General features: G+C 39.0%; 1 protein-coding gene across 3 annotated transcripts in view; it reads left to right on the top strand.

The window, feature by feature from the left end:
• The window catches only part of TGS1 (trimethylguanosine synthase 1), a 40,466-nt gene that overhangs the window by 2,626 nt on the left and 20,210 nt on the right, over positions 1 to 17,630 (top strand). For all 3 annotated transcript variants that reach the window (XM_040487768.1, XM_040487770.1, XM_040487769.1), the window contains exons 2-8: positions 2,883 to 2,947; positions 5,276 to 5,436; positions 5,995 to 6,817; positions 9,152 to 9,269; positions 10,743 to 10,829; positions 12,915 to 13,089; positions 15,198 to 15,504. In XM_040487768.1, the coding sequence (XP_040343702.1) occupies positions 2,883 to 2,947; positions 5,276 to 5,436; positions 5,995 to 6,817; positions 9,152 to 9,269; positions 10,743 to 10,829; positions 12,915 to 13,089; positions 15,198 to 15,504 (1,736 nt within the window). The remainder of the gene's footprint in view (positions 1 to 2,882; positions 2,948 to 5,275; positions 5,437 to 5,994; positions 6,818 to 9,151; positions 9,270 to 10,742; positions 10,830 to 12,914; positions 13,090 to 15,197; positions 15,505 to 17,630) is intronic.

Genomic DNA, 17,630 nt, shown 5'->3' with positions numbered 1-17,630 from the left:
AGATCACTTAATGCTCAAATTATAACTCCTTAGAACAAAAACAACTTGGAAATATGATCTTGAAATTATTTCCAGGAGAAGTCCTGGGGACTTGGAGACATGCTGGCAGTTCAGAGGCTTAATAGTGTAACTCGGACTTTCCAGGTAGAGAAAAGGTCTGTTTCACCATCTTAAAATAACAGATTGACTGTTAGCAAAATTCTAGAATAGATTATTAAACTGAAAAATACAGTACCATACTTTGGAGCAGAAACAGAAAACGAGCATTAGCATAGGTGCCTAATACCTTCTTAGTATTGAGTTGACTCTCATACTAAACTAAACTAAAGGTTATTGTACACCTCTCCTAGAAGGCAGAAAATAGAACCTCATATTGTAACTAATTTTTATTTTCTGAGGACATTATATTAACATACTGTCAGGGCACCTGGGTGGCGCAGTCAGTTGAGTGTCTGACTTTGGCTCAGGTCATGATCTCGCAGTTGGTGAGTTCAAGCCCCACATTGGGCTCTGTGCTGACAGCTCAGAGCCTGGAGCCTGCTCAGGATTCTGTGTGTGTGTGTGTGTGTGTGTGTGTGTGTGTGTGTGTGTGTGTCTCTGCCCCTCCCTGCTCATGCTTTGTCTCTCTCAAGAAGGCCGTGCCTTCTTGGCAGGAATGCCACAGAAGTGATCCTGTGGTTGGCCCTGCATCGCTTCAGCAATGACTTTCTGGAGATCCAGCCCACCACTGGTGACGTTAACCTCCATTGCCCAATCATTGGGGTCTCCCAGTTTTCTTCACTGTAAAGTCACAGTGATTCCCTTTGCATTCATTAGTATGTTGTAGGAAAGTACTCCAGTGCTATACCAATACCCTGTTGTTGCCTGAATCTGCTGCCTCTTGAAGATTGCCAAAGAGTGATTCTCTGCCTGTATCGTTCTACTTTTATTAGTTGGCATTCTGTATGGAGCACTTTCCCCTCTCTCCACATATTTGTTTACTCCTTTATTTACATTAACGTGAACTCTGGATTGTTCGTTTATTGATAAGTTATATTTTATTACTGTCATTTATTTTGATGTTCATATTGTCTCAGCTTTAGCTGGTGGGGGCCTCCTGAGGTGGCTTGTATATCATTTTGATGTGTCCCTGGCATTGTTAGACCTCCTCCTAACCTTCTGGCACAGAAGGTGACCCAAGCATAATCTTTTGTAGTCCATGCTACAACCTGGAACTGCCATTTCTGAAGGTACCTTGGTTCCTTTTAGCAGAGTGTAGTGTTCAGAAACCAAGACTTGGGTGCTCGTTGTGTTCCCTGCTCTTGGGTTTTCATTTCCCCTACGCTCTCTCAGCAGATAGAATCAGGCAGGGTGTATCTGCATTTTGCATACATACATAAATACATGTAGGTGTGTAGGAATATCTTGGCTGTCGGTATCCTCAGTACATTTACTTACGTGCTCAGTGTAACCAATCTTGCAATCTTACTAGCCTTTTCCTCCATCTGACACCTAGTGCCCCGTATCCTCGGGTGCTGACAGGCACGCCGTTGATGCCCTCTGTGTAGCCGCTGCTCTCCCCCACCCCCAGAGCCCTCTCCGTTGTCCAGTGTTCTTGGGGGCCAGTGGGCATTGTGCCAGAGCACATTTGCACTGCATCCCCTGGCATGTTTGCTGTCCTACTGTGAGTCATCACTTTATCTTTTATAAAGTATCAAAACATGAACAGGAGGATAGTGAAATATATCAAGTATACAAAAATTTTATTTGGTTGAATTTATTGTGGTTACACTGGAAAAATAGTATCAGGTATTACTTGCAGATGGCTTTATTCCGGCAGTTCTGATGGAGTTCGTTACAGCTCAATTTAATGGTAGGAAGAAAATGGCACAATTTTCTCCTTTCTCAAAGTGTCCTGTCAAGTTTATTTGTGTTAAGTAATCTCTGATCTTAGCAGATAGAAAACAACTCTTGAAGTGGGTATGTAAAGAAAAGTTGAATCATTCGCTGTTGTTAAAAATTGTTGAGACTAGGGTATTGGCTGGCTCAGCCAGGGGAGCATGCAGCTCTTGATCTTGGGGTCATGAGTTTGAGCCCCACATTAGGCACCGAGCTTACTTAAATAATTATTCAATTAAAAATTGTTGAGACTGAATGTTTTGTTTTGATTTCTGTTTCAGTTTGATAAAATATCTAAATAAGAACTTCATTGTCTGTTAGTCCCCAAAACAACCTTTGCTTGGACTGTGACTATCTTGTCTACTAAGCAATGATAACTTGGCTGATTTGCAAATGGAGTAGGGTCTACATGTGGATTTATGTGTGTGTGAGGTAAATCTTTCCACCTTTTTTTTACATGTTTATTTTTGAGAGACAGCGAGAGACCAAGCATGAGCGGGGAAGGGCAGAGAGAGAGACACACAAGAATCCTAAACAGTCTCCAGGCTCTAAGCTATCAGCACAGAACCCGATGTGGGGCTCAAACCCATGAACCATGAAATCAGGACCTGAGCCGAAGTTGGACTCTTAACAGACTGAGCCACCCAGCGCCCCTAAATCTTTCCACTTTTATGCTCACTTCTTACAGCAAGTTTCGAGAACACTTTCTTGTTTATGTATTATATAAGATCAATTCTTCCCACAATGCCAGAACTATCCTTTAATTATACTAATTAGTAATTGTAATTATAAATGATTCCTATGTGGTATATATTCCCTGTCTTAGATGTACTGTGCTTGTAATAACCTCATGAGATATGTGTTCTTTCCTCTGTATTACAGATGAGGAAGATATATTAGCACATTGCTTTTCTGTTCCTTAACATTTTAAATCTATGCTGCCTTGAGTTTTTTCCCCAGATTTATAATGTATTTCATTTTTGACTGTTTAATTTGCTTTGCAGAGACCGAAAATTGTGCAATTTGGGATTAAAAGGCTACTATGTCAAAGGCAATGGTGACAATGCAGGTAATACAGTATAAAACCATATGGTCCCTTTTCACTCAAAGTAACTATAATACTGTATTGATTTTAAATATAATTTGTTATAATACCATATTGATTTGTTGCATAAAATATTATAAATGACAACCAGTAATTATAGTCCTTATTTTTTATTATGACATGGTTCTAGAATCCTTTTCAAAGCACATCTTTTCTTTTCCTGCTAGCTCCTCTATGGACTTGAGGTAGCCTCTTTTGCTCTATGTAACGTTCCTTCCTGAGTTGTTGCCATTAGATAAGAGGAGCCTGAAATTTGCAGCTTTGAAAAGTAGAGAGCATATTTTCCCCCCCAGCAAAATTTATTGTGTTGGAAGATAAACAGAGGCATGTTAAAATTTTCAAGAGTTTATTCGAGTAGACACCTCTCCAAGTCAGGCAGTGCCGGCTCCCTGGATAGGAGCACCACTCCACAACAGGAGTTAGAGGAGGGGTTTTTTATAGAGACGGTGTAGAAGCAAAGCAAGGAAATTACTTGATTGGCTATGGCTTAAGCAGTGGGCTCGTTTGGGGAAGCATACTGGCTATTTGTGATTGGTTGTTCTTAAGTTTTATTTTCTTTGATTTGAGCACTTGGATTCTGGCTTAGGTTTTTGGTTTGCTTCCATTGACAACAAAGGCCTTAGAGCCACCTCAGTCTAATGACCTCCTTGTTTATATACTTTACCAATCGTATGAATAAGGTATTCAGGATAAGTGCCAAGTGAACATCCATAGTCTTCTGACTGAAGTGAAGAGCCCATCATCTGGGTTCACGTTCCCAAATAACAAATAGAATTTGTTGTATACTTTGAGCCTTATCTAGTTTCCAAAAACCATCTTGCTCTCTCTCAGACTTCCCTTTGAGACCGCGTTTGTTCTTTCCACACAGATCTTTTTTGTTTCTCTAGATACAGGCAAAACTAGCATGAGTTCTAGGCTAAAGCCAGCACAAGTAAAGGGTGTCGTGTTGCCCTTAAAAGTCCTTTAACTCTCACAATAATGGAACGAGTCAGTGTTTCTTCAGTTGATTGCTGGATAAAGTGTTTGGTTTGTGTTTCAATGTAATGTACAAATAAGGTTTCTTCAGACCCCAAGCTCCTGCTAAACGTAAAATATACACACCATGGGGCACCTGGGTGGCTCATGATCTTATGGTTGTGAGATTGAGCCCCGTGTCGTCGTGGAGCCTGCTAGGGATTCTCTCCTCTCCCTCTACTCCTCTCACTTGCTTGTGTGTGCATGCTCTCTCTCTCTCTCTTTTTCATAAATCAATCAATCAATCAATGAATAAAACACATACTATGAAAGGAACATAAAACTTAGCACATTTGTTTTTCCTATTTGCTCTCTCTTGGACTTTCATAAGTTCATTGAGTGGAATGGTAAATGGAATCCCCCTTATTACTTAGGCAGAGATGTTTTTTTCCCTCTTTGTTTTAGTAGGATTTGTACACAAAAGATTTCTTTATAGTCTCCATTTTTGCTTTGTAAGACTCACCATTCTGTTGCCTACAGTCATTTAGCTGGAGTGCAGCTCAGCCCTAATTGAGTATGCTAATGTGTAAAGTGACATTTATCTCACATTTCAAATGGCTAATGGAGCATTAGAATGGCATTTGTCCTGTTAATGGTGTGATACACTTTTTTTTAATCTAACCATATTAGTATAAAGCAAAACTTACTTTGTTACAATACAACAGGTTTTTTTGTAAGACCTAGAATCAGGAGTTTGAAAGAATCTTCCAGCTCAGTAGATTTCACTTTCAATAGCAGAACCCTTTCATTCAATCATCTCTCCCAGAGTCACAGAATATAAATCCTAGTTGTGATTAAAGTACCCTCAAACTAAATAAATAAATAAATAAATAAATAAAATAAAGTACCCTCGAGGCGACTAAAGACATGCCTTTCACCTCTCTTATTACTAGCTCCTAAAGTAACTCCACAAATCATCATTTTAACTTCACTGATCTAGTTGAGTAATACTGCCTATGGCGAAAATGTGTTTTCCCTGTGATTACTCCACCATGTCCCCCCTCGTATCCTCAGTACTCTGCACGGTGCAAAGGGCTCTGTGCCCAGCACAGAGGAGGTACTCAGTACGTGTAACTTGAATGGGCAGCTGGTAGCTGGCAGAGCTAGACTAGAAGTTGTCTCTTGATTCTCAGTTGGCCATTTTTTACTAGTCTTTTTAACTCCTTAAAAATCGTAACACTTGCATGATTCTGGATCTCAGGTTCCTCTTTAAAATGAGGATGATAAAACTTACATCTACATTCTCTCTAAAATGAAGCTAACAAATGCTGTCTGTAGGAGACCAAGCAACAGAAGAGGAGGAAGGTGGCACGGCAGAGTCACATGACAGCAAAGGCTTAGGCCTAGATGAAAGTGAACTTGATTCTGAGGCTGAACTCATGAGAAGTATGGGACTACCACTCCAGTTTGGTGGTGTATCTGCACATAAGACTTTTGAGGTAAGTAGGGGCGCCTGGGTGCCTCAGTCGGTTAAGCGTCTGACTCTTGATTTCAGCTCAGGTCATGATATTGTAGTTTGTGAGTTCAAGCCCTACATCAGACTCTGTGCTAGTGGTGTGGAGCCTGCTTGGGATCCTCTGTGTCTCTTTCTCTGCCCCTCTCCCACTTGTGTTTTAAATAAGTAAATATTTTTTTTTAAAAAGAATTTTTACAAAAGTATAAGTTACTTTTATTTGTTTCTTCATTTTCTTCATGAAATACCAAATGGAATTATTTTATCCCAAATCTAACACATTCATACATTAGAGCACCCCACTTCTTTTTAAACGTACATATTTATAAATTAACCAAAACTGCAAGTTTTGATATATGTCTATGTTTGATTTTTTCCTCCTCCTGTAAACATAGAGAGTAAAATTAATCTGTGTGTGTAACTAAACCCCAGGATGAGGGTTTGAGGATCTATTATTTAATTTAATGGTAAAAGAGACTTGGATTCTATTTTCTCTTATACTTTATGAGGTGCACTTGATATTCAAGTTATTTATCTTATGTAGGTGTCTATGAATACTAGAAATAAAGTTAAAGTCAAAAAGAAAAAGAAAAAACAGCAAAAGAAGTACTTGCATGAAATTATGAGAGAATCTTGGAGACAAGAATATGAAGAAGATGACATTTTGGCTTCCGATGATCCGTCTTCAGTTGAACAGTATGAGAACACCAAAACATGTGAACTTCAAACCAAAAAGGACATTGAAACTGAAAATCTTCCTGTTGAAAATACATTATGCCCAAAGCTAGAAATTACAGAGAAGTGGGAAAAGTATTGGAATGAATATGGCGGAGGACTCTTATGGCAAAGCTGGCAAGAGAAACATCCAGGTCAGACACTGTGTTCTGAACCTTGGAACGTTCCTGATACAAAGGAGGAATGGGAACAACATTATAGTCAACTCTATTGGTATTATTTGGAACAATTTCAGTATTGGGAAGCTCAGGGTTGGACTTTTGATGCCCCAGAAACCTGTGATACAGATACTGGTGAGCCTAAAATAGAGGTTGACGACGAGAAAGATGAAAATTGCATAAAAGCGGACTTAACGTCTTTTCCATCTTCATCTATAACCATTGATAGTGAAAGCTCTAGTTCAAGTGATAAAGAGCATAATGAAATACTTGATGGGGTTAGTAACTTAAGTCTGAATTCAGAGGAAGTGGAACAGAGCCGGTTAGATTCTTCAGTAAGTTACGATGGATGTCAGTTGCTAAGTGAAGTCGGCAGCAGCAGAGAATGCCCTGCTGGCCAAAGTGAACCACGTCACGGAGGAACCAAGGACAGCAACGTGTCTGGGAACAGAAGTGCAAACCAACCAGCTCAGGGTAAGACTGACCAAGATGTATCCTACTGAACAGGAAAATGAACCTACTGAGCAAAATAACACTAATCCTTTATGCAAGAGTTACACAATGCCAACTGCATTTTATAGTATAAAATGATTTACTCCATATATCACAAGTTGTTTATTTCCCTTTCATATAAATCAGAAAAATATTTGCAAAGGGTTCTCAAAAGTATCATTTTTTCCACTTGTACCTTGGTGGCCAATTAAAACTTGAAACTCCCCTGGGGCGCCTGGGTGGCCTCAGTCGGTTAAGCGTTCGACTTCAGCTCAGGTCATGATCTACAGTCTGTGAGTTTGAGCCCCGCATAGGGCTCTGTGCTGACAGCTCAGAGCCTGGAGCCTGTCTCGAATACTGTGTCTCCCTCTCTGTCTCCCTCTCCCTCCCCCACTTGTGCTCTGTCTCTCTTGCTCTCAAAAATAAATGAAGCATAGAAACGAAACAAACAAAAAACACCTTGGAACTCCCTTGAGAAATTTAGAATAGACATGGAACTTCCAAGTTTCTGTGAAGCAAATGTATTTATAGGAGGCATATTAGAGAATGGTTCAGAGTACACAATGGATATCAGGCAAATCTTACTTTAAGTTATATCTGGAAATTTATTTTGGAACCAATGAAGTCTTGCTCTGTAGGGAATCTCAACAGGGCATGATATTAATTTCTATCTAGAAGAGTTGACCTCAGGATCCTTGTTAAATATCCAGGATAGGGAACTTCGTTGACTCCAGCTTAAGTGATTGAAAACATAACAAAACAAAACCTGTCATGCAAATTGATGTCTAAAGAACTAAAGAAAGGATGAAAGAAAGCCAGTGAGAGGTATGTTAAGAAGTCAGAGGTGGTTATTAAGAATGCTCTTGCTAGGGAAAAGGATTCTAAGGAATCCTAAGGAAACCAGGAAAATCAGAGAGGAGGAAATTTTTATAAGTTTGGCATCCTTGATGTTTGGTGCTAGACAAGTCTGGTTTATAATAGAGGACTTTCTTCTCGGCCTCATTCTTATATGAAACAAAAGGTTTTGGCCTTTTATTTAACAATTGGGTTTGCTTTGTTCCTTGGATTGCGGATTTTCATCTAGCTGAGAGTTCCCTTTAGAGAGAGTTCCTAAAGGACCCTGCCTACTTTTTGATTTCTTTTTTCTCTGTGCTCTCCCAATGGAGCTTACCTCAATATTATCATTCTTTTCTATTTTGGTGTTATTTTCATCCTTTTTTTAATGTGATTACTTTATGTTAGTCTTTTGACACTCCTCTCTGCTCTCTCGATTACTTTCTGTGCTGATTTTGACCATAAAACTAGAAATCTGTATATTGGCCAATGTATTGGCCCCTGTCTTACTACTTCATGTTACTTCTTTGACCATCCTCCCTTATCTTCCTGTTTGTTCCCTTTGTCAAACATAGTAAACCTCATAGTCTCTGCCTTCTGTGGTCTATTTCCTAGTTTACATGCATAGATTGGCCATTTTTGTTACCTTTTCCCTTAATTATGTGTGTAGTTGGCCATTTCTTTAATTAGTCCCGGGGTGAGTGCCATCAGGATCAATCTGAGAATTTGAGGTTTTAATTTGTTTTGGATCCTCCCTTGAGATCACAACACAAGGTATATGTTGCATGTTTTCTATGTAAGCGTATATGTTTTCTATTGTTTGTGGTTGCGTATTCTCCTGAAATATGAAATAGTCTGTGCCTACACAATCAAAGTATCCCATTGCCTACACTACAGACAACTCTCCATTTCTAGTTCCCCCTACTCACTCTGTGCCAGTCTGAAGAAATACAGAACAAAGACAGGTGCCTCAGTCAGAGCTGCCACAAGTTTAAAAGCATTCTTTTTAAATGATGGTGCTTACCTTTCTGTTACTTGCATTGTCAATTTAAGGGCTATATTAGAGACCAATGTATTTGCTTCTTAATAAGGAGAAATCATTTTTCTGAAAACACTGTATTCAGAGTCATGTAAGTTAAAATTCGGTCAAATGTGATAGCTGTTAGTGTGTGTGATTAGAAAGCTTTCATAAAAGTAACTGGATTAATTTATGTAGATTTGGACAGCTATGAGGAAAAAGTTTTCGTTTGCTTTCTAAGTAGTTAGATCATGGAAACTTTAATAGATAGGCATAGCTACAATTTTACGCTCAGACTCTGCATGTGGATACACAAAATAGGTCGATTCGATCTGGCGCTGTGCCTGACATGCGCATACAGGTCATTGCAAGAAAGGCAGTAAAGTATTTGATCGCCTTTGCAAAAGGCAGAGGAATTGTCAAACCAAGGAGAGAACTCCACTGCAATATCTCTGCCTCTTTAGATTCACAGGACTCTTCCGAAGCAAACGCAATCAGAGAAAGACCACACTCCAACAGTATTGATGGAGACGAGAGTGAAGAAGATCCACCTGAACATAAGCCAAGCAAACTCAAGAGGAGGCAAGTAACACATTACCTCCGTCTCCACAGTGGGGTAGCAGAAGCACTTGTGTCCATGAGGGGGTGGCTGTAAAGCATTTGTTATATTACAGTACTTACTGTTAGTCCTGGAGAAAAGGAGAAAAGATGAGACGTACTAGCCTTGGAACACGGTCAAATCCCAGCAGTCAAATCCCACAGTTTGTTGTCTATAAAATGGAACCAATGCTTTTTTTAATGAGATCGTTAGGAAGACTAGAACTAGCATGTAATATATCTGATGGGAGTGTCAGTAGGTGACAGCTTTTAATAATGTATCCGTAGATATGGTTTCTCTCAAGGACGTTCTGGTTTTTTCTTCAAAAATCTAAGTATATGTTATCACAAAATTTTATGCTAAAAGACCTCAAGTATCTAATGCTCTTAATCTGTACATGGGAATATTAAGACAAAATGAGGGTAAGTGCTTTTGCCCAGAGTTACACAGCAAAACAATGGCAGTTCCAAGGCTGATGCCCAGACCAACTCTTCTGGAGGCAGTGCTCTTCTAGTATACTATTGATATGTAAAATAGAGTGACAAGTAACACAGGTTGGATACAGTCAAATGCTAATTCTGTAAGATACAAGGAAAAGACGGATGTTACAGAACTTAGATGTCAGCTAAAAACATTTTATTTCTGTGACAGGATGTGAAGTGTTCCACATATGACTTTTATGTTAACATACAGCTTCTAGAAAAAATAATATGCAAACTTTGGGGGCCCAGTAACCTAGTACTTTCATAAAAGCATGCCTCCATTGTGTTCCTTCTACATGGTTCGCAGTGCTTGTTAATTCCTCCCTAAGTGCCCGGAAGCAGAGACTCTGTGTGTTCTTACATTTCTGGGATGTAGTAGGTCCACCATAAATGTTCAGTGAGCTTAATTTAATTTGTAAGAATTATTTCTCCCCATTTTCTCTTAGTACTGTCACGTACGTCATAGGGGTCACTGGGAGGTATCCCCATTAGATCAGTGATCATGGGTTACTTGATAACACACTTGAATCACAACCTTATTCTTCATATATTTTTTAAAGTTTTTGGTTGGATTGATACTTCTCAAATGTTTTCTTCTTTGTTTTTGAGGAAAACTTCTAAAGGTAACATTCTAGGAGCTTAGTTGAAGGCTGTAGTTTTTACAGGTGTTCTTCCAAAGGCAGATGGAGAGATCTGTATTCGTGCCATGTTCAAGGGTAGAGAGAGTTACTTGACAAAGTTTAGGATCTGAGTGCTTTTTGCTGTGTTCCAAATACTGCTGGGTACTTTATCTTATTTGGAAAATCTGATTAAAGTACTCTTTCCTGTCTTCGTGGATCTGTGAGCTGGAGCTGTGGTTGACTGTTGTGATTAGAAAGTGTGTGTAGATTGACTCTGTGTACCTTTTGATATTTTCATTAACTGGTGGCCTCTAGATATAATGGTTTATCACTGTTTTACCTTTTGTTTGTTTAGCCACGAGCTGGACGTCGATGAAAACCCAGATTCAGACTTTGATGACAATGGTTCCCTTCTGGGATTCAAGCATGGCTCAGGACAAAAGTAATTACGTATAAATACTGTTGTTTTCCCAAAATTGTAACACTTCAGCTGTCTTAACGTTCTCTGATAGCTAATGATAGTTATAGATTTGATAGCATTTGAGATAATATAGTTAAAACACTAACCTCTCTTGTGGAGAGATCACCACACATTTGCTATATTCACATACATCGTTTACTCAGTTGCACTTCATACAATCCAATATCGTTATTACAGTTTCATAGATAAAGCAGTGACTTGGTTGGGATCATATCATTTCCTAGGGAGAGGATACAGGGCAAGGTTTTGAGACTTCTAAGCAACCCTGACTTATCAGTGCTCACACAATTATCTAATCCTTGTGTGTTTAATTGATTACCCTGTATGTACTTCTGGGTTCTTCCTAAGATTTAGGCGTGTTCCTTTGAGGTTCTTCCCAAGTTATTGTGTGTACCAATAGTTCATTCCTTCATACTGCTGAGTAGTATTCCGTTGTATGGATGTACCATAGTTTCTTTAACCATTCATCTATTAAAGGACATTTGGACTATGTATGGTATTTGGCTATTACAAATAAACTGCTGTGAACATTTATATACAGAAGGTGTAAGTTTTCTCTGGTATTAAATGTCCAGGCATTAAATATGAGAAAAGTGAAGGGCTTATTGCATATACCATGAAGACCAAACTGAGTATTTAAGGCACATTAAAGACCTACCATTTATGTCAACATGCACCAGTGATTTAAACCAAGATTAAGGTCTTTGATGTTTCTAAGGGTTGAGACTTACTTTGTTAGTTGTGCAGTTTTAGCTGATACCTACATATTGTGAAGTCAGCAAGGAAAGGACACAGATCTCAAAGTTGACTTATAAATTGAATCCAAATCGGTTAAGGATTACATGCTCATAATACTATAAATAATTTTTTTAATTATCAATTATCTCTCCCTTACGGTACTTGAAGGCAGTTGCCGTTGGTATAATTATTTAAGGTTAAAGATCACAAAGATGAGTAATATAAAATGTCTTCTTGATAGTGCCATGTTTAAATTCCTGACAGAATTTATTTCTACCCACATGTAATTTTATTGAGAAATTACTTGAGTGGCTCTTGCTAGGATACATCCCTGGAGATTTATTCTGTGACCTGGGATTTAACTTAACTATTCTTCTGTTTAGGATTCCCAGTTCTACTTAGAAGAAAAGGATAAGGGGGACCTGAGTGGCTCAATTGGTTAAGTGTTCCAACTCTTGATTTCCCAACTCTTGAGATCGGGTCACGATCTCATGGTCATGAGATCGCGTTGGGCTTCACGCTGGGCATGGAGCTTGCTTAAGATTCTCCCTCTTGCTCTGCCCCTCTTCTGCTTGTGTGCTCCCACTCTTTAAAAAGAAGAAGAAGAAGAAAAGGATAAAATGGACTTTTTTATAAAGTTTATAATATGGCTAGAAGATAACACCTGATATTTAACACTAAACTGTTCAGGAGTTTGTAAGTGCTAAATTGTATATTACACTTTAAGTTTCTTATAGTCTGTGGGAGAAGTACTTAAATAAGGCTTGATATAGTCATAGAAGTCTTTGTAGCAGATCTTGATCTTTTAAGACTAGAAAAATTCAGATGGTTAGATCAGCAGATATTTTCTAGTTATTTTGTTAATATGGGTTTGCTTCTTGGGTAAGCTCAGATTAATTTAGGTTAAGAAGTCAGTGACCACTTTTAAAATAATTGAAGTCCAGGTATGTATGTATGAAAGAGCTTTGGTATCATCTCACCATGAGAAAAGATTATATTTCCCTGGTGTGCAACGGGGTTACATGTTTCTGCGATTTCTTTATTACATTTTACTATGTAATACCTGCTTTCTGCTATATATAAGGTATGTTGATACTCCCAACTGATGTTTCAGATTTACTCAAAATTAACATACAACTCCTATGCATTTGAACTTTATTTCATAATTTTTATAATTTAGAAAAGAAATTAAAATGGTGGCTGCTAATCGAAAAATAGTGAAAATTGTCCATTTTATTCTCTTTTCATATAAGAAAACAAACTCACAGAACTTAAGGTTTGAGTCATCTTCCTTTGGTTTGGTCACAGATATGGTGGAATTTCAAATTTCAGTCATCGGCGGGTCAGATACTTGCAGAAGAATGTGAAGTATAAGTCAAAGTTCCTGGACATGAGAAGACAAATAAATATGAAAAACAAACACATCTTCTTTACTGAAGAGTCAGATAAAACATTTTTCAAGAAAAGCAAAGCTTTGACTAAGGTCTGTATAAATTTTGTTCTATATTTACAGATAGAATCTCATTTTGTGAGCTTGACTCAAATGGTATTCAAATGGAAATCCTGCTTCTAGCAGATATAAAGGTGCCTAAAATTCTCTTCCCCTTGCTTCCTAAAAGCATATAGCATGTGAACTAAATTTGAAAAAGAATAAGTTGGTAGTAATGTTACGTTTTGAAAGCTATAAAGTATCTGGGAAGATAGATAAAATTGCCTTGTATATGTAGTAACAGTGAGACTTTCTCATCTGCTTCAGGCTAAGTAGGATCCTGGAAGTCAATTTCTAGTACAGCTTTTATTGTAAGTCTTAATTACGAGATCATCCAGAGGCGATCAGTTAAACATTGCACTATGGGGCGCCTGGGTGGCTCAGTTGGTCAAGCGTCCAACTTCTGCTCAGGTCATGATCTTGCAGTTTGTGAGTTCGAGCCCCACATCGGGCTCTGGGCTGACAGCTCGGAGCCTGGAGCCTGCTTCGGATTCTGTGTCTCCCTCTCTCTCTGCTCCTCCTCCACTTGTGCTCTGTCTCTCCCTCTATCAAAAATAAATAAAAAATGTTAAAAAAAACAATTTAAACATTGCACTAACCAGTTCATCCTAATGGTCTCCTGCGAATTTAGTGATTTACACTGTTAACTGGAGTGTTCACTAGAATATTCGTGTCCCCTCTCTTGGACTCTGCTATACCTGCTGTGCCAGCACCTGAAAAACAAAAGTAATTAGAATAGTTTTTGCTTGGTTTGATGAGTGATACTTTTCTGTTGGGGGGTGGTGAGCAGGGAGGACACCTTCTCATGAGTGAAACCTTTGTATCATTGTATTAGTCACTTCTCCAGCAACTCCTTTGGACAACAGAACAAAATCTCAGATCCTGTAATGACTTTGTTTTACCCTTAAGTTACACTATCCTTCCTAACTTCAGCATTCTTCCAAAACATGCAACAGACTTATGTTGCTGCCTTCATGTTTTCCTTTTCATTTTAGATTGGTTGGTTGCTAGTGATATTTTAATATTTTAGTGGCCCTGGTTATGTCTGGAACACATTTCCCACTTCAGGTCAGTCAGTCCTATAGAACTTTTTATTTGTTGGATGTGATTGCCCCTATACATCCATCTGTAGACAAAGCAGAAACATACCTGCTATGTATTGACAAGGAAAAAAAGAAATACGGCTGTTGTGTCCTTAGGTATCTGTTTGATACATAGGCACAGTCCCCTTGAAGATTCTGGGTTTGTCTATGCTCATCTTCCAATTTCCTAACTCTTAGGAGGGTCATGAACTCTGTTATGAAGAATATTCTTGTAGGGGCATCTGGGTGGCTCAGTTGGTTAAGCATCTGACTCTTCATTTCAGCTTAGGACATAATCTCATGGTTTGTGGGTTTGAGCCCTACATTGGGCTTTGCACTGACAGTGCAGAACCTGCTTGGGATTCTCTCTCCCCCTCTCTCTCTCTCTCTCTGCCCCTCCCCCTCTCAAAATAAATAAGCTTAAAAAATTTTTTGTTTAAAAGAATATTCTTGTTACAGAAGTTTGCAAGGAAGTTACCTGACCTTATTAACATTTCTAAGAAACCTACTTTTTAGGAATCCTTTTTACAGGCTTCACTCCGTTTCTTCAGATGGGCACTAAATCTTTTTAGAGTTTATCTTTGATGCTGAGTACAATTTAACATAGACTATAGCCTCAGCCATTGAAGTAAAGCCTATATGATTGGAAAAGATAACATTAATGACAGTAATAAGTAGGTACGTGTGTGATGGCAATATCACATAGTATGGTTATATTGTCAGAAGCCTCTATGGAAAGCTACTGGAACAGTTCAGCTTTATCCTCTTAGTGCTAATTGATTACAGGAAAGTCACCACCTTGTGTTTAAGCTGATATCTTCTTCCTTTTAAAGAAAGATAAGAAAATTGTGCAGTTAGCTCAGAATTACTTTTTGCATAATTAGCTTGTATGATACAGTGTACTTATTGGAGCTAATAATTATGACTCAGCTTCTCAGTGAAGTCCAAATGGTCAAAGCAGGTAGGACTATTCTGTGCAATTTGGAATTAATTCGTGCTTGTGATGACTGACAATTTCAGGTAGAAAAATTTCTAAAATGGGTTAATGAACCAATGGATGAGGAAGCATCACAGGAGTCAGTTTCTCATGACAACGTGCAAGACACGTGCACAAGCAGTGATTCAGAGGAGCAAGAAATGTCTGTTAAAAAAGGCGATGACCCACTTGAGACGAGCAGTCAAGAACCTGGAAGGTGTCACGCCGTGTCTTCAGCTGGTGAACTGGAAACAGAAAAAAATGAAGGAGACAGCACAGTAACAGCTATTACACATCAGGAAGATTGTGTTACTCAGATTACACCAGACTCTCTACAGGTCGACACTGAAGGTAAGACTGCTTCAACTTGCTGATGAATTTGGATAATGTGCTTCCCTAGCTGTCACTTGTTAACCGTCTATACGTAAGGATGCACCACTATTTTACTTTATTGTATTTCATTTCATTTCATTTTATCTTATTTTGAGGTGGGGGTAGAGCACGTGTGCACACACGGGGAGGGGCAGAGAGAGAATGTGGGGCTCGATCCCACAACCCTAGGATCATGACCTGAGCCGAAATCAAGAGTCAGACAACTAACTGAGCCACCCAGGCGCCTCTCACCGCCATTCATTTTCAAGTAGAGAGGATGCACAGTAAGTGTAAATGTGCTAGTGGCTATGGTTTGGCACCAGAAGACTACACTCTTGGCTGAGCAAGCGTGATGAGATAAAAGGGCGCACATGTGGGAAAACTGAGTGTCTCTGTTCCACTAAGATTGGTCTCTGCCACTACCCTCTGCTCCCTGGGCTAAAAGTGACTGGCAGTCCCTTTTATCCCTCTTGAAATTTGGTATTGCTCTGGTGTTCCTTTTAATAATTCTTTTTATTTTGGGGCGCCTGGCTAGCTCAGTCGGTTAAGCGTCCAACTTTGGCTCAGTTCGTGATCTCGCAGTTCGTGAGTTTGAGCCCAGCATCAGGCTCCATGCTGACAGCTCAGAGCCGGGAGCCTGCTTCAGATTCTGTGTCTCCTTCTCTCTCTGCCCCTCCCCTGCTCACGCTCTTTCTTTCTCTCTCTCTCTCTCAAAACTAAATAAGGATTAAAATAAATCTTTTTTTTAATATTGAGGAAAATACCTCATTTGAATCTTGATTTGTGTGTGTGTGTGTATGTGTGTAGAGAGCTGTATTCTTTGTATCACATACTCCTTTGCCTTTCTAAAAAGCATACTAAAGGTAGTTTAAATTTTTTTTATTGTCATGTACAACTGATGTTCATACGGTACTTGCAGATTTCATGTGCCTTATTTTCATTTAATCTATAAAATAGGTAGATGGAATTATCCCTATTCTATAAATACAGAAGGTAAAGCCCAGAGAAACTAAGAAATTTGCCTGAGATCACACAGCTAGTAGGTGGCATAGCTAGGACTCAGTACCAGGTTGTCTGATTCCTCAGTCCCATTTCCCCCCTACCGCTTCCCTACTTCCCTGATTACCTCATGTCACAGTGCTGGTAGTTCTCACCTGGGCCCATACCACCCACCTCAGGGGCATTTGGAAGGTGTTGGCTGTTAGAATGACCTGGAGGTAGGGGCATTTAGTACTTGGGGTTAACCTTCTGTCGTGTATAGGATGATCTTGCACAATAATGAATTGTTCGTTCAAAATGTTAGTGTTGATGACACCTTATGCTATTTGCAATGACCGGATGACGTATTAAGACATAGTTCTATCCTTGAGAATCATTGAAGCAGTAGTTTTATTTGTCATCATCAATTTTTCTCATTATGTCTAGCTGTGATAATGCTCTAAGTTGCTATTTCTGATCTCAGAACTGAGACAAGATAACCAAATTAATAAAAATTGTTTAAGAAAAAAGTCCGTCGCAGGGTGCCTGGGTGGCCCAGTCGGTTAAGCATCTCACTTTGGCTCAGGTCATGATCTCACAGTCGTGTTCTGTGCTGACAGCTCAGAGCCTGGAGCCTGCTTAAGATTCTGCGTCTCCCTCTCCTCCCCTGCTCACACTCTGTCTCTTGCTCTCCCAAAAATAAATAAAACATTTAAAAAAAAGAAGAAAAAGAAAAAGTCCATCTTTGAATGAATGAGATCCTTTTCTGTTAACATTAAAGCCATGACCTATTTTAATTTCCTTTAGGTCATAGGATCTTCAGGTCATGTCTGTGTTCAGAGGATTGACCAAGTTAGGACTCAGTCAGTCCTTGGGAGGTTTTATTTTAAAGAAGGGAAGAACAATGTTTGGATTTCTATAATTGACCGACTAAAGTAGTACCTTATCTAACAGAAGTAATAACTTTTATACCTATGTAGTATCTGTACACATCCCCTAACAATCTTGAGAAGTAAGTAGATAAAATACTATTCATTCATTCCTTTTGAGGAATTAAAAATTGGATCTTAGTGAGCCTGGGTTTCTTTATTTACCAAGCCCAGGCAAGTTATAAACAGCAAAACAGA

Source organism: Herpailurus yagouaroundi, unplaced genomic scaffold, assembly GCF_014898765.1.
Source record: "Herpailurus yagouaroundi ecotype Mexico unplaced genomic scaffold, PumYag 165, whole genome shotgun sequence".
Classification (NCBI taxonomy): Eukaryota; Metazoa; Chordata; class Mammalia; order Carnivora; family Felidae; genus Herpailurus; species Herpailurus yagouaroundi.
This window is presented reverse-complemented; position numbering and strand designations above follow the sequence as displayed.